Here is a 24,134-nt window from a genome sequence, read left to right as displayed (position 1 = left end):
GCTCCCAGGCCGGCATTGAACTCATGCCCCAGTGGCTGGTGATAGCTTGATCTTGCTGAGCCTTTAACCCCTGCGCCACCAGGGAAGCCCAGTGTTGGCTTTCTATGGATGGGTACGGTGTTTCAGCTAACCATATTTAGTGGTGAAAAGAGCTATATATTTCATTGAAAGCACTATACCATATATGGTCACATTTGCATTGTAGTTCTTGACACATGAAAACTATTTTAGCTTTGTCATTCTTCTGTTGTCATTTAAAAAGTATTCCAAACCAACACCAGGGCTCCCTGGTGGCACAGGCGGTTGAGCGCTGTGCTGTGAAGCTGTCCACAGCCTCTGCAGTGCTGGTTCGATACCCAGCGGTTGTGGAGATACCCACATGGCGAGCAGACCTCTCCTGTCTCGCCCGCTGCTCCCCTCAGCAGTGTATTTCAGTCAGTCTGCCTGTTCTGTTCCCCACTCTGTCTTTGGTGGATCCTCTCACCCTCCCCGTACATCTGTCCTGTACCCTGGTTCTTGTATAAATAAATAAATCTTTTTAAAAAATAGATTTTTGTGGTAGGGAAGACAAAAGTGAATAAATCTATCTTGGTTTTAGTTCCATTGTTACATTGAAAGTAACATTGATCCATTGTAACTTGAAAAGAATTACTGTACATTAACCTGTTTGTAGCCATTTTAATGTGGGTGACTTCTTTAATAGAGACTCACGTGACATGGCTTGTAGTGGATTAATCCAAAAATTTAGTGATGGATTAAAAAATTACAAACTTTTAAGCACATTAAGACCTAGACATTTATTTATCAATCTGTTTCTGTAAGGCCAGCATTATTTTCTTGAATGTGGGTTCTTTATATGATAAAATGTGTAAATCTTTTTTTTTTTTTTTAAGATTTTTATTATTTATTTATTTATACAAGCACTGGGTACAGTCAGAAGCACGGGAGGGTGAGAGAATTCACCAGAGCCAGAGCGGGGAGCAGAGCAGGCAGAAGGACCGAAGTACACTGCTGAGGGGAGCAGCGGGCGGCAGGAGAGGTCTGTGCGCCATGTGGGACCCTCCTCCCGTGGCCGGGAAGCTGCCAGGGATCGAACCGGCGCTGCAGAGGCTGCGGGCAGCTTCGCAACCCAGCGCTCAACCGCTGCGCCACCGGGGAGGCCCTTAAGATAGTATTTAAACTCAAAAGACTTATAAAATTCACAGGTGTATTTTCTGATATTTAAGAGAATTCAGTTTCTTGAAATTCCTGGATTCCAGAACACTTTCACTCCTCTCAAATAATTCACACATTGGGTAGTGTTTTTTGCGTGTGTGTGTGTAGGGGGGGGCTTTCTTTAAATTTTCTGAGGCATACAAGAGTTAATTAGTTGTAGAGGATATTGAATATTTACATGTGCTGTACAGTTGGTATACTAGGTGGGTTTTTTTTTTTTTTTTTTAAAGATTTACTTTTGCACACAAGAACTGGGGTACAAGCCAAAGGTGTGTGTTGGGCATGGTGAGAGGATTCACCAGAGACAGAGTGGGGAACAGAACAGGTGGACTGACTGAAATACACTGCTGAGGGGAGCAGCGGGCGAGTCAGAAGAGGTCTGCTGCACCGTGTGGGTAGCTCTCTGGCCCCTTGGGGCTCCAACTCATGCTGCAGTGGCTGGTGATAGCTTGATAGCGCTGTCTTTACCTCCTGTACCACCAGAGAGGCCCGGATATGTTAGAATTTTAATAGCAGTTGCAGATTGCCTGCCAAAGATATTTTGCCTTCTGTAACCAGTAAGGTGTGAGCAAGTAGAGTGTGCTTTCTTATCCTTACCAACACTGCTGTGTGTTACTCTTTATCTCTATCAATATTATGTGTAAAAAAGGGAATATCATGGTTTTAATGTGCATTTCTTTTGTATGAAAAAACATCTTCACATGTATTGATGGGCCATTTATATTTCTGTTTTGGAATCTGAGACTGGTGCTTGCTTTCCAGAAGTATTGCTGCTTTATTGGCAGTCATGTGTTAAGGTGCTATTTCAAAATGTATCCTGATCATATTAAATATGGAAAAATGTTTGTATTATGTGTGGTGTAATATGATATCTGTTCATATTCTTGACTCATATTTCTATGATTAGTTGGTCTTTTATTGACTCATAGGTGCCTGTAACAAAATTGGCATTCTGGATATGTTACAGTTTTTGCCCAATTTGTCATTTGTTTCTGACACTTCATACCATGCAAAAACATGAATTTTATACAAGTATTTAATCACTTTTTTTAAAGATTTATTTATTTATACAAGAGCCAGGTACAGGTCAGATGTGCAGGAGGGTGAGAGGATTCACCAGAGACAGAGCAGGGAACAGAACAGGCAGTCTGACTGAAATACACTGCTGAGGGGAGCAGCGGGCGAGACAGGAGAGAGAGGTCTGCTCGCCATGTGGGTATCTCCACAACCAGCGGGGATCGAACCAGCACTGCAGAGGCTGCGGACAGCTTCACAGCGCGGCGCTCAACCGCCTGCGCCATCAGGGAGGCCCTTTAATCACATTTTTAATGTTGGATTTTGCTTCATATACTCCCCAGAATTGTTTTAAATAATTGAATTCATATATTCTGTTCTCGTATTTGCTTTCTAAACACCGTTGATTGTGGATTTTTTTTTTAGAAGTGTAAATGTTGAGGTGTGGGCACACAAACACACCCCCCAAGTAACTCCACACACTGGATTTCTTTGTTTTAGTTTATTCTTTCCATGTAAACAACTGTGGTTGGAATCTTACAGACTCCAAGGATGTTTTTGCTGCTTTGTCTAATTTGCTTAATCTGCCTCTTGTTTAACTTGATTTAAACTGGTGCTTCTCACATTTTATCAAGTGTCAAAATTTACATGATAGCTTGTTAGAACAAATTTTTGATTAATTAGGTCTGGGGTGAGGCCCAGGTTTTGGGTTTCTAACCATTCCCAGGTGATGTGGATGACTTTTAGAGTCTTTGTGTGGAAACAGTTGTACAAACACTGGATGATGGGGACCCAGTAAAATGTACTGCATCTGTCATAGGCAATATTACTTCATTATTGAAACTTCCAAATTAATAATCAAAATTTTATTATCGGAGCTTCCTCTTGTCACTCACCCCTTAGTTTTCATTAATACTATGAAAGGTAGTGAAAATTAGGCCCAAAAATTATGGATGTGGTTTTTAGAACCACTAGAGTATTTGGGTTAGCTCTGCTTTTGAATGCTGTTTCCCTACTATTGTGGAATTCTGAAGCTTGAGTGTGAGGGAGGAAAAGAATAAAACGAGGGGGTGACTTTTTAAATGACTTTCAAGGAGTTTTCTTCAAGTTAAATTCTAATACTTTATCGATTTGACCTCATATTTTTAATATCTGAAGTTGGGATGCATTTTAAATAATAAGGGTCGGGCCTCCCAGTGAGTGCCGCATTGTGAAGCTGTGTGCAGCCTCTGCAGCACGGGTTCCATCCCGGTCGGCCAGGGAGAATCCCACATGGTGCTACAGACCTCTCCTTTCTCGCCTGCTGCTCCCCTCAGCAGTGTATTTCATCAGTCTGCCTGTTCTGCTCCCCACTCTGTCTCTGGTGAATCTTCTCACCCTCCCGTGCCTCTGGCCTGTACCCCGATTCTTGTATAAATAAATAAATCTTTTAAAAAATTAAATAATAAGGGTCTTAAAATACAGACTAGTGGCAATTTGGTGGTTGCTATTGCCTGTGAATGGTTGAACTTGTTCTGTGTGTACATATTTGTCACTTAAAATAAGTAGTATGTGTTGTTGGAACTAGCTTTTGGTTTACTTGCCATTTAAAATGTCTTCAAAAACATTACACTAGAATGCGATGTTGAAATGAGTAGCCTTGAAAAACTGAGCAGCAGGGTGTCAATTTGATAGTATTTAAGAAAACATTAGTTGTTTGACCAATTAATTTTTTTTGCCTTGAAAAGCAACAGAAGAGGACTTTGTTGAATCGAAGGAAATTACTCCACAAGTAGATGAGTGTAATGTTGTGCTACTGAGATTGTACAAAAAGATTGCCTATCACATGTCAGTAATAATTTCTGAAGGCAGGAGAAATTACCATAATCCTCAAATAGATAGAAATATTTCAGAGCAACTGGAGGCTCTACAGGATAGCTGATTCATGCTCTTTGCTGCTCTGTTGTATAAGGTATTAAGTCACTGCTTAATTGGCACTGTTTTTTCCTCTTTCTATTCATGTGTTAATAAAAAGTAATCTCTCAGGTCATGCTACATTGATTCCAGAAATGTGGCAGTTTACTTTAAAAACAAATGACCAAAGAAGAATAGCATAAAGTATATGAAGATGGATTTGTTCACCAGGATTCTCATTAAACTTAAAATTAAGACCAGATGAAGTAAAGATAATTTTTTGTTGTACGCTGTCAATTTGTTGAACTTACTGCTTCTTCAACAGATGGCATTAGCTAAACAAAGTTGATTCATGAAAGACTGGCTAAGACTAATTCATGAAAAATAGAGCCAGTGAAGTGAAGTTAAAATGATGATTTAAGAAATTTATACTGCTTTTAAATCTGTAAATAAAATCCTAAGTTTGTATTTAACTGAATGAGCTGTGACTTCAGCATTTGCAGGTAGACTTTGCTTTGTTCAGGTGCCAGACTGGAAAAATAGATGTTTTGTATTAATGACAACAGCAGTCAGAACATGGGGCGGGACATGGTGAACATGTGCTGCCACGACCCTGCCAACTACACTTTAGCTGACTGCTTGCATTCTATATTCGTCATCTTCCCTCGCCCTCCCCAAGCCTGATATCCCTCTTTTTAGGTTCATTGATCTCGCTGATGTCTCTCGTGTTTTCTCTTCCTTACATTTTTATCAGCATTTCTCTGCTCCTTCAGGAATTTATGCCTTTTGGTGCTTTTTATGTATGATTCTTTAACTGAACTGGAGGTGGATGGAGAAAGATGGGAGATTCCTGCTCTAGTATAGCCCTTTCAAACCAAAAGCTTTAGTGTGTGATTATTAAGTAAGGTTTTAAAGACAAGAACATTTGCATGTCACATTAAATGGTTTCTTGTGTTCTGCAGGTGGAATATTTTTATGTCTTAAAATTTTGTTTTAAAGAATATTATTTAAATGATAGGTTTTGCTTTGGCATTTGTATGAAACCATGTGATCATTACATTCCATAATCAGGCTATCATGTTTTCACAATGCATCTTAGTATTCCAGTCTATTACAGTCACACTTGACAAGATTTGATGTGTCACTTGATTGATGAATATTTTTCTCTTAAATTTTTTTCTTGAGGCTTAATTTTGTACTTGATTTTGAAACAGTAGCACACTTTTTTGGGCAAAGGTTCACTCTTACCTGATATTGTTACATTTCAATTTAATGTCATGAAGTTTCCATTTCAGATGCCTTGTATGAACCTTGACCAGTGTATGTTCTCTACAAATATAGGTATATGACTGATGGGATGTTGCTTCGTGAAGCTATGAATGATCCCCTCTTGGAGCGTTACGGTGTAATAATACTTGATGAGGCTCATGAGAGAACATTGGCCACAGATATACTCATGGGTGTTCTGAAGGAAGTTGTAAGGCAGAGGTCAGATTTAAAGGTGAGTAATTTCCTTTACCACTTATAGTACGTATAGATGTATGCACAATATTTATATATTAAAATGGGTAACACTTGCTCATTACTGTAAAAATAAATGTAGAAGAAGCAACCAATAGCACATTGTTTTGTTTTTTAATTTTGTCTTGTCTTTATTTTAGGGCTTAAATATACTTCTGCTTTAAAGTGCCTTTTTTTTTTTTTTTGTTAAGATTTATTTATTTATACAGGGCCTCCCCGGTGGCTCACCGGTTGAGCGCTAGGTTGCAAAGCTGCCTGCAGCCTCTGCAGCACCAGTTCAATCCCCGGCCGCTGGGCGAGGGTCCCACATGGCGCGCACACCTCTCCTGCTGCCCGCTGCTCCCCTCAGCAGTGTATTTCATCAGTCTGCCTCTTCTGTTCCCTGCTCTGTCTCTGGTGAATTCTCTCACCCTCCTGCGCTTCTGACTGTACCCAGGGCTTGTATAAATAAATAAATCTTTTTTTTAATTTATTTATTAAAAATATATTTATTTATTTATACAAGCCCTGGGTACAGTCAGAACCGCGGGAGGGTGAAAGAATTCATCAGAGCCAGGGCAGGGAACAGAACAGGCAGACTGACGAAATACACCTGCTGAGGGGGGCAGCGGGTGGCAGGAGAGGTCTGTGCACTATGTGGGACCCTTGACGGCAGCTGGGGATTGAACCGGCGCTGCAGAGGCTGCAGGGAGCTTTGCAGCCCAGCGGTCAACCGCTGCGCCATGAGAGGAGGCCCTATAGTGCATTTTTAAGCCAGATCTTTTCCATTTCTAATGACCACCCAGTTTATATTTTTTAATGATTTAGTAGCATGGTATTTTTGTGGCCATGCTGCTGACTATACACCTTGTCACTCTGGTGAAGTCTTCAGTAAGTAACATGTCCACCTAATGCTGGAGAGTGGAACTAGCTAGCCCTAAACAGATTCTTCCTCAGAAATGCATTCATTGAACTTCATGTCCTGCAGTATTTCTGTATTGATAGGACCTAAAACTTAGTATTTTCTGACACTTTTGGGTCTTGAGGTTTTTAAGTTCCTGTTTTGCATTTTGTGTGTATCATTCATTCAAAATCAGACATCTTAGTATGTGTATTAGAGGGAGTGCATGCTTCAAAGAAAAAAGAAATGAGTATTTTTGCTTATAAAAATTAATGTGTGCTTTCAGACAGTGTATTTGAAGAAAGTTACATGAGTACTGTCATGATTGATTAAATCTTTTTTTAAGATTATGTATATAAAAGCTGGGGTACAGGCAAGAGATATGGGGGGATGGTGAGAGGATTCTCCAGAGACTTGGGGGAACAGAACAGGCGGGTTGACTGAAAAACACTGCTGAGGGGAGCAGTGGGCGAGTCAGGAGAGGTCTGCTGTGTCATGTGGGTCACCTCCCTGGCCAGGGTCCGAACTGGTGCTGCAGTGGCTGCAGATAGCTTCATAGCGCTGTGTCTTAACCCTGTGCGCCACCAGGGACGCCCCATGATTGATTATATCTTATGAGCTATTGAAGATTTAGGGAGAAACTAAGTACAAGTAAAGGACTACAAGAATACCTTAAAAGTGAGGTTTAATGGCATATGTAATGCATGGTTTACATGAAGGGAGGGTATCTGCACTATTGTGTAGTCCTGCAACTGAGTAGTCATTTGTGACTATGACTTTTTATAACAGTACAGAGAGCCAATGGTTATTTTAGGAATTTTTTTCTAAAGAAGTCATACTTTGAAAGAAGGGAGGAAATTTATGCCTGTGCTACTGTCGTCTCCCCTGCATCCCACCCCAAATGTTCATCCTATTTCCCCCATATGCAAGGTTTGTTGTGTTTTGGTAGACATAGCAGTAATAGTACTAGTATTAATATTGTCTTTCACCAATCATTTTTACATCATATATGACTATAAATTTTGGTATTTCTTTGAAGATAGTTTTTGTGAGTTTTATTTCTAAATGTAAGTAATTATAACTCAGCTTTTCTGTATTTGATTTTTTAAAATCTGTTTATTTTTGTGGAGACTTGTGGATTTCCTTTTTTTTTTTAAGATTTTATTTATGCATGCAAAAACTGGGGTGTAGGCCATACGTGCAGGAGGTGAGAGGATTCAGCAGAGACAGAGTGGGGAGCAGAACAGGAGGATGTACTGAAATACACTGCTGAGGGGAGCAGTGGGCGAGAACAGGAGAGGTCTGATGTGCCATACGGGTCACCTCCTGCCCGGGAATCAAACTTGTGCAGTAGTGGCTGGCGATACCTTGATAATGCTGAGACTAACCCGTGAGCCACCGGGGAGGTCCAGAATTGTGAATTTCTTTATAACTGATACATACATAGACCAGTAAATGTTATTGTATTGTCTGCATTTTTCTTTAGGACCACGTAAGTATTCTTGAAGATAGCTTCAAATAATTTACTGTTTTCATTTCAGGTTATAGTTATGAGCGCTACTCTAGATGCAGGAAAATTTCAGATTTACTTTGATAACTGTCCTCTGTTAACAATTCCTGGGCGTACACATCCTGTTGAGATTTTTTATACTCCCGAACCAGAAAGAGATTATCTTGAAGCAGCAATTCGAACTGTGATCCAGATCCATATGTGTGAAGAGGAGGAGGGTGATCTTCTACTTTTCTTAACTGGTCAAGAGGTAACGTCAATACTTGTTTAATTATTTCACCTTTGGCATATTCTATTACACAACAACTTTAAACTTAGAAACTTGGCTTGTATTAATCATATAAATATACCCCATTTATAAAGTATTTCTCCAACTTAGTTATATTTATATATGGAACATGTAAAATTCCTTTTATGCTCTGAATACCTTTTTAAACCATTAGTGTTTGTGTTGTAGTTAATTATCCTAAGAATACTACATGCTCTTAGAATTTTGAGGTAGCTATTGTAGATTCGACTTTGGAGACATTGGTGATAAAAGTGATAGTAATTTGAATTACAGCTGCTGTCAAGTTAGGTTGTAGTTATTCAGCTTGAATATTTAAAGTGCAACTTATAAGGAACTAAAATTTAATTTTACGCAACTTAATTTAAATATAAGATTGTTTTTTGTTTTTATTGTAAATAAAAAGAAAGGATATGTAGCATAAATAGTATATGAGAATGGAAATTCTAAAATATTTTGGCCCTTTGCAGTAAAAGATCTTACTCCCACTCCAGAACATTTTTTCTCAAGTGGATTGCCTGCCTAGGGAAGGAGAGTTTGTTACAACACAGCAGATCCTTAGCCCAGTTCCTTGCTGGCGGAAACAGGTGAAATTTGAGGACAAAACATCTTCAAGTTCCTCAGGCCATCTTTATATTCCCTTTAATTTATTGTTTTCTGAGATATATTTTAGCTGGTGTAATGCCTGTGATATACCCTAAAAAACAACGTTGTTGAGAGATTGTCCTTGTTCTCTCAAATGTCAAAATTAGAGAGCTGCTGTGACTGCCTGCCTGCACTGGTGGGTGAACTATCTTATTTGTGTACCATTTCTGCAATGATGCCTGATTTATCACATTGGAGCAAAATGCTATTTCATTAAGAACTATAAGTATCATTTTTTTATCTTTGCATTTCTTTTATATTGTCTGACTGATTGGTGGCTTATGTTCCATTGACCATGGTTTTTTTTGTAGAGCAAGGTTTTTTTAATCTCAAAACTATTTATGATGTGAACTGATTCTTGTTGTGGGGTGCCTTTTGCATTGTAGGGCACATGTCAGCATCTCTATCCTCTATCCCAGTAGATGTTTTCTTCCTTAGTTGTGGCAACCAAAAGTTTCTGCAGACACTGCTAGATGTCCCCTGGGGATTGCAGTCATTCCCATTAGAGAATCAATCTTGTTCTTTTGGGAAATTAGATGTGTTGCAAATTTGGTTTTCTACGTAAACTTCTGTCCCTGCTAGTCTTCCCTTTTATGCGTTTTGTGGGAGAATTTCTATTTTGGAAGCAAGTGCCAAATGCTTTTTTGATAGTATATAAACATTATTTTGTAATGCATTATTGAGACTGTTGAGATACTCATTTTGTCCCATTTATTGTCTGTCTCTAGTTTCCTACTTGCTCCAAAGTGAGTGTTTTCTTTAAATATTTATCCACACGAGAACTGGGGTACAGGCCAGAGGTGTGTGTGGGGGTGAGAGGATTCACCAGAGACAGAGTGGGGAACAGAGCAGGCAGAGTGACTGAAATACACTGCTGAGGGGAGCAGCGGGCGAGTCAGGAGAGGTCTGCTGTGCCATGTGGGTAGCTTCCTGGCTGGGGATCGTACTGGTGCTGCTGTGGCTATGGATAGTTTCATAGGTTTCCTCTTAACCCCTTGCTGCCCCCAGGGAGGCCCAACTTATTTTTTTTAATGACTTTAAAAATAGTCATTCTGTTCAGATAATCAAGCATGTTAGAATTTTGTTGAAATATTGGATGGCCTTATTGGTAAGACCTGAGAGATCTTCTGTGACTTCAACTTCATGCAGTTGCTATTTGGCAACCCTCCCACAGCTGGGGAGAGGAAAAGGAATGAGTTTCACAATTTTCTATTGTGTGCTGGATTGCATATCTTTTTAGTTGAAGTGTTGCTGTAATCATAGCTAGGTTTACATGAGGACTGTTAGATTTTTAGGTTCCCTTTAGGTAACTAGTCTTGAATTTTAAGACCTTTGGGGAGAAGGTAGCAGAGTAATATATTTTGTTTCATTGATTATGTTCAGTAGAGCTGACTTAAAGTATGTATAAAATATTACTCTTCGCATGTCTGAACTTTTTTGTTAATTTTACTTGGTCATTTAAATGGTAGATTTTGAGAATTTTAATGCCATCTTCATAAATTTGAAAACCATTCGTAAAATGAGTAATCCTATGAATTTAAAAATCATTTTTAAGGCCATATTACTATTTTGACCCTTAAAAAGCAGTATTTCTAGTCATCTGGGCTGTTTTGGGAGCAGGAGATAACCAGTTTTAAAAGATGAGCGTTTGGGACAAGTTTGATTTCTAGAATATTGTTAATTTTTTACATTAATGCCTAAAATTATTAGAAATAAGTGTTGCCCCTGAATTCCTTGGGGGGGGGTGCACACTATAGAATTAGATAAGAATGATTGTAATTGAAGATGATAGTTTGTAAATGTTTGAAGATATTAAAACCCTGCAATCTTTAAGCAATACTTTCATCTTTAATTTTGTTTAGTAAAATGTCTTTAATAGGTGCTGAGTTCAGCCTTTTTTAGTAAGGTGCAAATTAACTTACTAACATTTATGTTCAACATTCAGAGCCAAAAGTTTTCCTCAAATCAGAAACTCCTGATTAGATCCCATCTCGCTGTGGTACGTAGGACTAAGCAAATAGTTGCTTTATGCTGGGGAATGGCAGTGAGTTCTACAGTGTTGCTATGGAAATTTGGTAAATTTTAGGGGATATTTTTGTTGCAGAGTTTTAAAACTTAGTATTTAAACCTTGTTTATTATAAAAGCATACACGGAATGGGATTTCTTCTCTTGTAGGTATGCTTCTAATATGTGAAATCTGGGTGTTTGTTGACTTCTGATCATCAAGTACTCTAATCATCAAATATATGATCAAATCACAAAATTCTGAGTATTGGTATTGATTTTTCCTTTTTTTATTTTAGAAAAGTAGTTTTGAACTTCAATTTTTTGTAAATTTGGAAGATGTTTAATTTTGTATTTGCATACCAGCAGGGGGCATTCTAATCTAGATTCACATTTGAAAGCAGTTTTTTAAAATAGTTTTCTTTAGTATGTTTTCTTACCATGAGAAAAGTATTTTTTTCTTTTAGAAACTTTAGATCTCAAAGGGAACTGTTCACCTTAAATCATTAATTTTCTGTCACTTTTTTTCTTAAAGATTTATTTATTTTTGCATACAAGAGCTGGGGTATAGGCCAGAGATGCAGGGAGAGAGAGGATTCACCAGAGACAGAATGGGGAACAGATCAGACAGACTGGCTGAAATACACTGCTGAGGGGAGCAGTGGACGAGACAGGAGAGGTCTGCTGCGCCATGTGGGTTGCTCCCTGGCCGGCCAGGGATCGAACTCGTGCTGCAGAGGCTGCAGATTGCTTCATAGTGAGGTGCTTAACCCCGTACGCCACCAGGGGGGTGCAATTTTCTGTCACTGTTTTCAAGACCTTCTCTCATATAAGAAAACTAGTATGTTTGAAATGGATGGGAAAGTTTTTTGTTGTTGTTAAAAGTCCAATAGGTTTGTATTAACATGGACAGTTAAACTTTAATCTAAAATTATTTCAAGAAACATTTTTCTTTTTTTTTTTTTAAGATTTATTTATTTATGCATACAAGAACTAGGGTACAGGCCAGAGGTGTGAGGGCGGTTAGAGGATTCACTAGAGACAGTGGGGAACAGAACAGGTGGATTGACTGAAATACGCTGCTGAGGGGAGCAGTGGGTGAGATAGGAGGTCTGCTGTGCCATGTGGATTAACCAGGCCATGTGGATTAGCTCCGTGGTGGGGTGTTGAACTCACGCTGCAGTGGCTGAGGATAGCTTCATGGTGCTACAGCTTAACCTTGCACCACCAGGGAGGCAAGAGCATAGAATAAATTCTTTTATGCTCTTGATACAAGAGCATAGAATAAATTCACTTCATAAACTTTTTTTTTTTTATTTATTTTTTTAAATCTTTTTTTTTTTTTTTTTATAGAGGCATGTTTATTTATTTGTTTGTTTGTTTTGTTTATACATGCACTGGGTACAGTCAGAAGCACGGGAGGGTGAGAGAATTCACCAGAGCCAGAGCGGGGAGCAGAGCAGGCAGAAGGACCGAAGTACACTGCTGAGGGGAGCAGCGGGTGGCAGGAGAGGTCTGCGCACCATGTGGGACCCTCCTCCGGTGGCCGGGGAGCAGCCGGGGATTGAACCGGTGCCACTGAGGCTGCGGGCAGCTTCGCAACCCAGCGCTCAACCGCTGCGCCACCGGGAAGGCCCATAAACTTTTTTTTAATTGACCTATTTTCAGATAAAGATGATTTGTTGGTAAGGATTACATTGGGGTATTCATTGGACAGACTGCAAAGTCACTTATTTAAATATTTCCTAGGTTAACTGAACCTTCACTTCAGTAAAACTTAGAATATGTCCGTTTCTCGTTTTTAATTCCTTTTGCCACTCCCTGTAGCCTATATCTACCTCTCACATTCTCAGTATTCATTATGTCCTCCCTTCAAATCTGAATTTGAATGCAAATGCACTGGAATAGTTTTCTCTGGTAGGGGCATTTTTGAAAATGCTGTAAGATACTTAGGTTGGCCTATTTCTTTGAAATGTCTCTGTTGATACTGTAAAGGTGATTGTCCTCATTAGGCACAATGAAGCAAATCTTCCATATAATTGCATTAGTGATACGTGACATTAAAGCCTAATTGGCTTATTTAAAGTATCTAGCATATCAATTTCTTTCAGATTGTGAAAACTGAAAAGGTTATTGTGTAGTTGAATATTCCTGGTTGGGAAATTTCAGTTTTAGCGCCATTTGTTGAAAATTAATTAGGACATCCAACTTGAAGAAAAGGGGTGTGGAATGCAAGTAAAGTGTTTATTTAACAGAAATCAAAAGTTTCTTGAATTATTTTGTAAAGTCCAGTGAATTCCATGTATGTTTCTTTTAAGACTCAAACTTTCATTTTGTAGGAAATTGATGAAGCCTGTAAGAGGATAAAGCGTGAGGTTGATGATTTGGGCCCTGAAGTTGGTGATATTAAAATCATTCCATTGTATTCTACACTTCCGCCTCAGCAGCAGCAACGAATTTTTGAACCTCCACCTCCAAAAAAACAGAATGGAGCAATCGGAAGAAAGGTAGCCTATAAATGTTCTCAAATATTTCATTAATTCTAAAAGAATTGTTGGTGACATACCAAGTTGAATTAAAAAGGATTAAATAACGGTAGGTTCAGTGTGATATGGAGTATACACTACCCAATAATCTGCTTTTCAAGGGTAAATCTGAAAAAAGATCTTCAGCCGGGAGTCTTGTGTCTCTTTTGACTATAGAGGAGCAGCACAACTCTGCCATCACCCAGCAAGTGTAGAAAGTCTGTCCTTACCCAGTGCCAGCTTGATTAGAAGATGGCCACATGCTCCCTTTCTCCACATTAAATCACTTGGCAAAACTAAACACTTCTTCAGGGCTTTGGCTTCAGCCTGGAATTTTCTTAATAAGTAACCTTATATCTTGTGGCTTTGTGCCCCATTTGGGATTTTGAAGGGATTTCCAGCCCTGTTCTGGGCACTTTAATGGAGATAGCAAGGGGATTTGAGCTCTGGTTTGCAGCAGAGGTGCTGTGGTGCTGCTGCTTTATTTTTTTCCTCCAAATAAGAGATAGAGGCTCTAATGGATTCTTTGAAAATAAGATGGCATTGTTTACAAACCATTCAGACAACCCACCTTTTTTTAAAGCCCATGCATTAATTGGGCTATATAATAGCTACTGTTGGCTCTGGTGTTAAAATTTTTATTTCTTAAATTTATTTTTATTTATTTTTTATAGAGGCATGTTTTATTTATTTATTTGTTTGTTTGTTTGTTTATACATGCACTGGGTACAGTCAGAAGCGCGGGACGGTGAGAGAATTCACCAGAGCCAGAGCGGGGAGCAGAGCAGGCAGAGGGACTGAAGTACACTGCTGAGGGGAGCAGCGGGCGGCAGGAGAGGTCTGCGCGCCATGCGGGACCCTCCTCCAGTGGCCGGGGAGCAGCTGGGGATCGAACCGGCGCCGCAGAGGCTGCAGGCAGCTTCACAACCCAGCGCTCAACTGCTGCGCCACCAGGGAGGCCCAAAATTTTTATTTCTTAAAGAGGAAATAAATAACCTATTAACTTAGTCACCTTGGGCTCATAGGTGGTCTGTATAAGTTGCTAACATCTAGGGCAAACTGGGCACTCATAGCTGCTATAAATTTGAGTTTGTGCAGGAAAAAAATCTTACCTGAGATACTGTAAAATTTAAATCTGTTATTTATTTTTATAGGAATAACTGATTTACGACTTTTTGGTGTATGTTTTTACAAATAGTTTTGATAAAAAGTTATAAAGATAATTAATTATGTCACGACTAATTACTTCCTGATGTGTAAAAGTTAAATGAACCAAATAACTTCTTTAAAATTGAAAGAACTTTCCAAATGAGTATGTGGTACCAGCCTAGTGGAATATAAAATTGGTAGGGGGAAAGGTAGCTTTTGAGTTTCTCACAGATCTGTAAGAACAATGAAGATGATCACTCTGTTGAATTTTAATTTTTTTATATTTATTTATACATCCAAGAACTGGGGTATAGGCCAGAGGTGCGGGGGTAGGAGTGAGAAGATTCACCAGAGACAGAGTGGGGAGCAGAACAGTCTGATCTGCTGGAAAACACTGCGGAGGGGAGCAGTGAACAAGACAGGAGAGGTATGCTGCACCTTGTGGCTTAGCTACCTGGCCCCCCATCGAACTTGTGCTGCCGTGACTGGTGATAGCTTGCTAGTGCTGAGACTTTAATCCCTGTGCCACCAGGGAGGCCCTATTTTGAAGTTTTAAATTAGCCTGATCAGTGTGTTGGATTTTTAGATTATTTTGTCATTATGTTCTCTAGAACATGTTAGAATATTTTTCTCTGGCTTTTGTGCATTTTGAACTTTGGGCAAAATATGAAGTTTTGCCCAATTTGAAGTTTTTTCAAGGAATACCATTAGTATGTAATTTTTAGAGTTAAATTTGTTTACTGAAATGTACTCCCTAGAATGTTTAGCTGGATTTTGTGTCAGTGAATGTATGCACAGTAGCTGTATACGTAGACATTTCTATAGTAAACAGGGATTAATACATCCTCCAGGCAGAGGACTTACTTTTTCTAGAAATCATATGCACATTGTACACCTGCATTTATTTTAATTTGGAAGGGTGTTTTTATTTAACATTGAGTAAAATTGGTATGTAGCAAGATTTGTCATGTTTGTCTTCACATCTGAGCTCTTATATTTATTATTAGTGTAGTAGAAATTATGTTCAGTCGGGTGATGATCTGATCTGATACATGGCAGTTTTTGTGGAATCTATAATTTAAGCCTATAGACTAGATTTTATTTTTTAATTATTATTTTTTGTGTTCTTTCAAATCTAAAGGTTATTGAGAAGAATTTTCTCCTACTGTGAAGAGTAGCAGCAATAGTTGGGTGTGTGTGTGTGGTGACTGGGTAGATGGTGAGGGAGCCATCAGTGTCTGCAGGGGTTGAGCTTACCTGTTGGGGTCCCACCCTGGGCTTTTAATACAGCATCAGAACCAAGGGTCACATTGTCCCTTCATCCATTAGTGTTGGTTCATTCAAGTAAAACTTAGGACAGTATGCCATCAAATCATACTAACTCTTGTTGTCAATCAGCTTTCTCTTAGTAGTTGAGAAGAACACTGTGTCATAGCCTCCCTGGATGATGCAGAAGGAGGGAAAGAGGGTTTCTTTGGCATGTGATGCATCATTCTCACATGAGGGAAAACACCTTGAATCTCAACATGTTTTAAGTGAAAATGAAAGGTTTTTACTTTGCATTTATTTATTTTTAAGATTTATTTTACTTATGAATATAAGAACTGAGTTGTAGGCCAGAGGTGCGGGTGAGTGAGAGAATTTGCCAAAGAGTGAGGAGCAGAACAGGCAGATCTGCTGAAATACACTGCTGTGAGGAGCAGCAGGCCAGATAGGAGAGGTCTGCTGCCCAGTGTGTCAGTCAGCTCCCTGGCTGGGGATCAAATTCATGTCACAGTGGCTGGCAATAGCTTGATAATAATGAGACTTAACCCCTGTGCCACCAGGGAGGTGAAAATGAACATTTTTTTATGGGAGATTAGTTCACAGAGGAGGGGCCACTCTCTAAAGCGGTGTGTTTTTCATGCAGTTAGGGAAGCTGCCTGAAAGGAGGTAAGAATGACACGTGACTAGCAGGGAAGATTAGCAGGTGACCATCACACCCACAGGTTAGCAGCCCAGGTAGGGGTGGAGGAAAGATTAATGGGGTTTTGGGGAGAGAGGTTATGTGAGAAAAATTATGGGTGGACACTCCAGCAACCAAGAACTGGTATTTGGTTACTGTTTATTCTTTTTTCTTTTTAATGCCACAACTTTATGATAATATCCTATTTACATTATAAAAGAAAGAATTGGAAACCAAAGCTTGGTTCCTCTGTTGAATTCATTACATCCTGGCTGGAGCTTGTGTCCAGAGTCTTTCACTGGCACTTTACTGATAAAATTTAGTTTCATAGGAACACTTTAGGATTTACTGCCTGCTCTCAGTTGTGTGAAACAAATGTAGTTGATCCATTTTTTTGTTTGTTTATTTGTCCTACTATAAGGGTAATAGCTACCATAGAAAATGAAGTTTTGAAAGTTTGGGACAAAATATTTAGCACAGTATTTAGAATTTTGCCCAAGCAGTTTAATTTTGTATTACTTTATATTCGGATATCTTTTGTAAGATAATTTTACTCATTGTATTAATTTATGTAGAATTTATAATTTGTTAAACAGGTTTTAGTTTTCTTTTTTTTTTGTTTTTTTTTTAAAGATTTATTTACTTTATGCATACAAGAACTGGGGTACAGGCCAGAGGTGTGGGGGCGTGAGAGGATTCACCAGAGACAGTGGGGAACAGAACAGGCAGATCGACTGAAATACACTACTGAGGGGAGCAGCGGGTGAGACAGGAGAGGTCTGCTGTGCCATGTGGATCACCTCCCTAGCTGGGCATTGAACTCATGCTGCTGTGGCTGCGGGTAGCTTCATAGTGTTGGGTCTTAACCCCTTGCGCCGCCAGGGAAGCCTCTAAACAGGTTTTAGTTTTAAAATGCAGCCTATTTTAAAAGTAAAGTATAGGCTTTGGGGGACTTAACTAACATTCTTAAAGCTGCTGAGCTCCTTTTGAGTGAACTTGTTTCATTTTTAATGGTCAAAGAGGTTCAGAATGCAATATATGTATTTGAGGGTAGATCACATAAATATAGGTACAGAGTACCTGTTTTAATAATCCTTGTTTATTCAAGTATCTGATTTTAAGCTAAAACTAGTAATTTTGTAGATTCATTAAACTATACTTATCAGTAAATCTCTTCTGTGTATCCTTTGACTAAGACTTGTCATTGCTATTTTATAGAGTTGGTATTATTAAAATCCAGCAACTATTTGATTTTATTTAGTTCTCATTCATTTTGTTCTTACAAATAGCTGGTTTTTCTGTAGCTTATTTTACAGTTTACTAATTAACACGGCTCAGAGCATACATTGCTCAATAAAAAAGAGAAATGACCCTTGTGGAGATGGTTCTATTGTTTTAAAGAGAGATTTAATGATCCCATTTCTGAAGATAACTTAGTGTGATGCTGCTGGGACACTTACAAACAAGTGAGTTAATGTCCTCACTGAATTAGAGACCCCACAGAGTTCCCTGGGGTCTAAAAATCCAAACTGGTTTAACCTAAATGCGTTATTAGGTCCAAACAGACTTCAAGTACATCAACTCGAGTACACTTGAGTTCTGCTTTGAAGTAGAAATTTTGAAATACATTGAATAAGAAGGCAGGTTGTTGAGGAAGAAAGGGTGTATCTACATTAAAGTTTACTCTTAGCACACTTAATATGCAAAAGTAAAATAAGATCATTTGCTACATACACCTGGAACAAGCTTAAGGCCTGCATCACCCCATTACTAAGGTTCCAAGGCAGCTAGATAACTTCTGTCATCTCCGTTTTGTGTTTGTTCTTCTATGTGGAGTGTGTGTCTTTGTGTGTCTTTTTATTTAATCTTGGCTAGTATTTCGTTGGCCAGTAGAGTCAGAACTACTGTTCAAGTGACAGAATTTGGTAGAGGACTTTTCCCCAAAAGCTACTTCATGATTGCACTTCAGGAACTGTTAAATCAGTATAGTTGATTGATCCTTTTATTATCTTAAAGCTTTTTTTTTTTTTTTAAAGATTTATTTATTTATTTATACAAGCACTGGGTATAGTCAGAAGCGTGGGAGGGTGAGAGAATTCACCAGAGCCAGAGCGGGGAGCAGAGCAGGCAGAAGGACCGAAGTACACTGCTGAGGGGAGCAGCGGGCGGCAGGAGAGGTCTGCGCACCATGTGGGACCCTCCTCTGGTGGCCGGGGAGCAGCCAGGGATTGAACCGGCGCTGCAGAGGCTGCGGGCAGCTTTGCAACCCAGCGCTCAACCGCTGCGCCACTGGGGAGGCCCTATCTTAAAGCTTTTTAACCAGTTTATTTTTTTCCTTAAAGATTTATTTATTTATTTATACAAGCACTGGGTACAGTCAGAAGCGCGGGAGGGTGAGAGAATTCACCAGAGCCAGAGCTGGGAACAGGACAGGCAGACGGATGAAATACACTGCTGAAGAGAGCAGTGGGCGCAGCAGGAGAGGTCTGCTCGCCATGTGGGACCCTTGCCGGCTGCCGTGGATCGAACCAGCGCTGCAGAGGTTGCGGGCAGCTTCGCAGCCCACACTCAACCGCTGCGCCACCAGGGGAGGCCCAGCCAGTTTATTTTAATTTGGGGAATGCCTGAAAATGTTTTTTCTCTAAGGGTTTTCTCTCAGGTTTTAGAGTTTGACTTTGGATGACAGTAGACTCTGCTGTAAGTGCTGCGTATTACTACACACTCAAAGAAAACATGTACGACAGATATTTTTATGGATAAATATATTTTAGAATAACTCAGGGTTGTTCACGTCAAGAGTTGATCACATCAAGAGATTTTTGTCACACTGAATGTACTGTGTAGAAGAAATACGTGAAATGTTTTTCTCCCTAAATAACTTTAAAAGAGATTTTCTCCATTGTCCTAGACTACAGTATCAAGACTATAATACTTTCCACCTTAGAGTTCTAGAAAGCTGGAAGACCTTGTGTGTGTGTATATATATATATATATATATATATATATATATATATACATACTCACAGAAGCATTATTAGTTATAGCAACAAATGTTGGTTCTGTATAGTTAAAAGGTCTTTCCGTCTTCATTATCTTATTTCTTAGAAAACCTGCCTTAATACTTAATAATTAATACTCAGGAGTAATAAATTTGAAACTTGAGGATGTAAAAAAATCTGTTATTTAGCTATTTAGGTTTCATTCCTAGTTCTGCCACCTACCCCTAAGTTGTTCCTTCTATGGCAACACAGGACTTGCTAGAATAGTAAACTGAGCTTATATTTTTTTATGTTCACCTGTCAGTCCTATCATACTTTGTGTATATTGGCTTTGTTTCCAATTACTGAATGTGTGTCATCTAAATGTCATGAAAAATGTAAACTATGGTGCTTTTGCTAATTGCAGTGTTTTCAATGGCCAATGTGAAAAACATTTTTTAGGCTATAAAATGTAAATTAACCTAAAATAATATCCTGCTAACACTTCACTATTTAAGTTTTTCAACTACCATGAATTACCGGGAGAGGCCTTTTCATTTCTTCTATGTGCCTATGGGCATTCTTGTCTTCATGTCCTTCTGTAAACTGAAACTTCTATTGCTAGTGATGAACCTATTCTATGCTTTATGAACCTATTCTACTCGCAACAGCTCTTCTAAATGCCATTTTCTCAGTAAGCATTCTTTGTCTTAACTGACAACTTTAAAAAACAACAACAAAACCCTCTTTAAATATCAGTGTATATTTGGTGTCATGTGCACTTTCCTGTCCAGTTCTAATCTTGTACAAACTGTAAAATCTGTAAGAGCAGACTCTGATTCATTTTCTGTGTTATCTGCCTGGATATATAGGTATTTCTTTCTTAATGGCAGTAATTGTTCCTGAAAGTCATAAGTTCTGGGTAAAAATACTAATGAATACCCCATTTTTCCATTGTTTAAAAGAGAAGTTACATACCATGGTCAAGCTCCTCAACAATTTCCTAAAACAACTGGAATGTACTAAAACCCTAAAAATGCAATCTCTGATGTATGTAAAGCCTTGAAAAGTTCTTTTAATAAAAAGTTAAATGACCTTTAACAGTTGCTTTTATGCAGTGGCACATTAATGCTTTGTACATTTTTCAAAACATGTACATTTGATTACGATGATCCACCGATTCTTCTTGGATTATAACTAAAGATTTCCCCATTCCCCACACTATATATTGTTTTAAGATGTTGAATTGAGTTGCGGTGATAAAAGTTTTCCTTGGTGGTATTGCCAGAAGACATTAAAAGATACATATATACATAGTTAAAGTTAGGATATTAAGCAAGAAGTGTCAGGGAGATATTCCATTCAATAAGATTAAGGAATATTTTTTCTATTCATGTTATCGTTCTACTTAAATAATCAGAATATAATGTGGTTGAGTAATACCTGAAGTAGTAATAGCTTTCGTTGTGGAAGAAAGTTGCTATAATGAACTAAATAAAAAATTTGAATTCCTGAATGTTAATTTATCTTTTTAAAGCATTGCCATTGATAATAAGAGTTTATTTCTTCTTTTATTTAATGATTTTAAATTCTTTGTTAGTGAAAGTTATTAGTCTTACATTTCGATTTTGCTTGACTTACATTATTTCTTAACAGGTAGTAGTGTCAACTAACATTGCAGAAACATCTTTGACAATAGATGGCGTGGTATTCGTGATTGATCCTGGATTTGCCAAACAAAAGGTACATATTTTAGTACTTTAATTGTATACTTTGTAAATTTGTGTTGGCTTACCAGTGCTTAATGCCTACTGATTAAATGACTACAATTTACTTTTTAGAATTATTTTCATTTTTCAGACTTCTGTCATAGATAGGACTTTTGTTCTGTCTGGCTCATACTGCAAGCCTACTTTTATTTTTTTTTAAAAGATGTATTTATTTATACAAGAACTGGGGTGTAGGCCAGAGATGTGAGAGGGTGAGAGAATTCACCAGAGACAGCGCGGGAAGCAGAACAGGCAGACAACCGAAAACACTACTGAGGGGAGCAGTGGACAAGACAGGAGAGGTCTGTCGCACCATGTGGGTGTCTCCCTGGCCAGCCGGGAATTGAACCCGCACTGCAGAGGCTGCGGACATCTTCACAGTGCTGTGTTCAACCCACTGCGGAGGCCCTAACAAGCCTACTTTTAATGGCTTAATCCTAGCCTTTTTTTCCTTTTAAAGTTGCATTAGTTTCTTTGTTCTTGGTAGGGATGGTGATGTTTGTGTGTTCACTTAACAAGTGTGGGGAGCATAGTAAGTACAGGATTGTTACCTTCGCAGATCAGTCACCAATCCGACTAGATTGGAATTCCTGTCATGTGCCAGCCATAGTATTTGAGAAACAGTATTGTGTTGGCATATAACTTACCAGTACTGAATATCAAGCACTTCACTGAATGAAGTGATTACTCAGATATTATATATGTTTTTTAGACATTTGATTACCTTTTATAGGTATGATTGGAAGAATTTATACTTACTGTTTGTGATTTTCACAGAAAACTTTCCTTTGAACTGAAAGAACATAACCGCCTTCTTTTGGACTAAGTTAAAAGTATTTTATTTGATGTTCACACTCCTGAAATTGACAGGTTGTTTTCGGACAACCTGTTTCACTCTTTGAAAGCAGAGTTAAGCAGATATAATGAAAATTGTCTCAGGAAGAGTAAAGACAAAGTAAACTATGTGTGTGTTAGATGATTTTTTTATGTTAATTGCACTGTATCAGAATGATGGAATCAGAATACCTGAATGAAAATCGTGGGGTAAAGATTCCTGTGGCAGGATTGATCATGTGACTATGATTAATACAGCTTTGTTTATTTGGGGGTTTGCTGTGGACATTGGGCATTTCTTGTTGGATCATAATTTTGTGTTTAACTAAAGAAAGAATGATTCCTATTTTATTTCTGTACCAATAGGTGTACAATCCTCGAATCAGAGTAGAGTCCCTTTTGGTGACAGCTATTAGTAAAGCTTCAGCTCAACAGAGGGCGGGTCGAGCTGGACGAACCAGACCTGGGAAATGCTTCAGACTTTACACAGAGAAAGCTTATAAAACAGAAATGCAGGTAAGGGGTTTTCTATGCCTTGCTCTGTGTTTGAAAGCTTAAATTGAGTTTGTTACCAGAGAAAATTGCTTCATTTACTTCATCTTGCCTTTTGGCACCATAAGCTCCTAGTTTTGCCCTGAGTGAGATTTATGGTGCAGTCTGCCAGCACAGCTGTTAGTTACAGTTCAAAGTTGAGGGTGGACAGCCACCGTAACACTTGGGACCCTCTCTGTACAAATAATTTGCAGAAAGTGTCGGATTCCTGTTCCATGAGCATTTTTGTCTTCTGAGTCCGTGGTAAAAAATAATGTCAAGGTAAATAGCCTAGGAATCAGAGAACAGATACAAGTTGTTTCCTGAAGCAAGAGCAATAAGGAATGTTTAACAGAACGTTTTTGTTTTTTTTGCTAGGATAACACCTATCCTGAGATTTTGCGTTCTAATTTAGGATCAGTTGTGTTACAGTTGAAGAAGCTTGGTATTGATGATTTGGTGCATTTTGACTTTATGGATCCTCCAGGTATGAATCCTCAAAGAACATTTTATCAAACTTTTTAACCAGAGTTGAAACTTTTTCTGCATTCTAATATACACACACTCTTGCTCTCACGCGCTCACTCTCTCAGTGTGTATTCCCTTTTCTATAATGCATCAAACTAAGTCTTCTTTGTTAGCTTTAAAACTAAGGGGGATAGATATATTAGCAAATTATTTATGTCTTCAGAATAACTAGATTATTCTGGGAATTCTCATCTGGACATGAAAATATGAGAAGTTCCCTGCTTGTTTCTTTTTTTTCTTTTTTAAATGGAAAAAGACGTTTTATAAACATATCAACAGTTACTTAATTTACTTAGTAAGACAATTTTAATATAATACAGAAAAAATTGTGCAGTTTTGTATGATTCATATTTACTTGGTCTGTGTAGCTGAATTTCATGGCAGTCTGAGGGTTTGACTTTGGTCCACTATAGAATGAAAAATGAGATTGCTTTTATAAATAGTTTGTAATTTGTGACATTTTTGCTTGCTAAAGGCAGCTCGTCTAATAAATTGCCTTTCCACCCCCAGCTCCTGAAACTCTGATGAGAGCTCTAGAACTTTTGAATTATCTGGCTGCTTTAAATGATGATGGTGATCTGACTGAATTGGGATCCATGATGGCAGAATTTCCACTAGATCCACAGCTCGCTAAAATGGTTATTGCAAGTTGTGACTACAACTGTTCTAATGAGGTCCTATCTATTACTGCTATGTTGTCAGGTAATAGAGGGAAAGGAACTAAAAAAAGCCCAGCTCTTCAAAGTTTGGGTGGACTTGACTTTTGGTTTTATTTTTTAATATTTAGTATGATAGTGGATTTCATAGGTGGCTATCAGGAACTCATTTTGTTTCCTAAATACCTTGTAAATAGCTTCAGAATAATAAGCATTTACAATAGTATAGTACATCATTTGTGCACTAAAT

General features: G+C 38.4%; 1 protein-coding gene across 1 annotated transcript in view; it reads left to right on the top strand.

Moving 5' to 3' along the window:
• DHX15 (DEAH-box helicase 15) overlaps positions 1-24,134 on the top strand; it is a 56,901-nt gene that overhangs the window by 22,223 nt on the left and 10,544 nt on the right. Inside the window, exons 4-10 of the mRNA XM_037530503.2 lie at positions 5,464-5,623; positions 8,065-8,283; positions 13,309-13,476; positions 21,223-21,309; positions 22,536-22,685; positions 23,079-23,187; positions 23,739-23,930. Coding sequence (XP_037386400.1) covers positions 5,464-5,623; positions 8,065-8,283; positions 13,309-13,476; positions 21,223-21,309; positions 22,536-22,685; positions 23,079-23,187; positions 23,739-23,930 — 1,085 coding nt within the window. The remainder of the gene's footprint in view (positions 1-5,463; positions 5,624-8,064; positions 8,284-13,308; positions 13,477-21,222; positions 21,310-22,535; positions 22,686-23,078; positions 23,188-23,738; positions 23,931-24,134) is intronic.

This window comes from Talpa occidentalis, unplaced genomic scaffold (assembly GCF_014898055.3).
Source record: "Talpa occidentalis isolate TD23 unplaced genomic scaffold, MPIMG_talOcc4v2.1 talOcc4.6, whole genome shotgun sequence".
Taxonomy (NCBI): Eukaryota; Metazoa; Chordata; class Mammalia; order Eulipotyphla; family Talpidae; genus Talpa; species Talpa occidentalis.
This window is presented reverse-complemented; position numbering and strand designations above follow the sequence as displayed.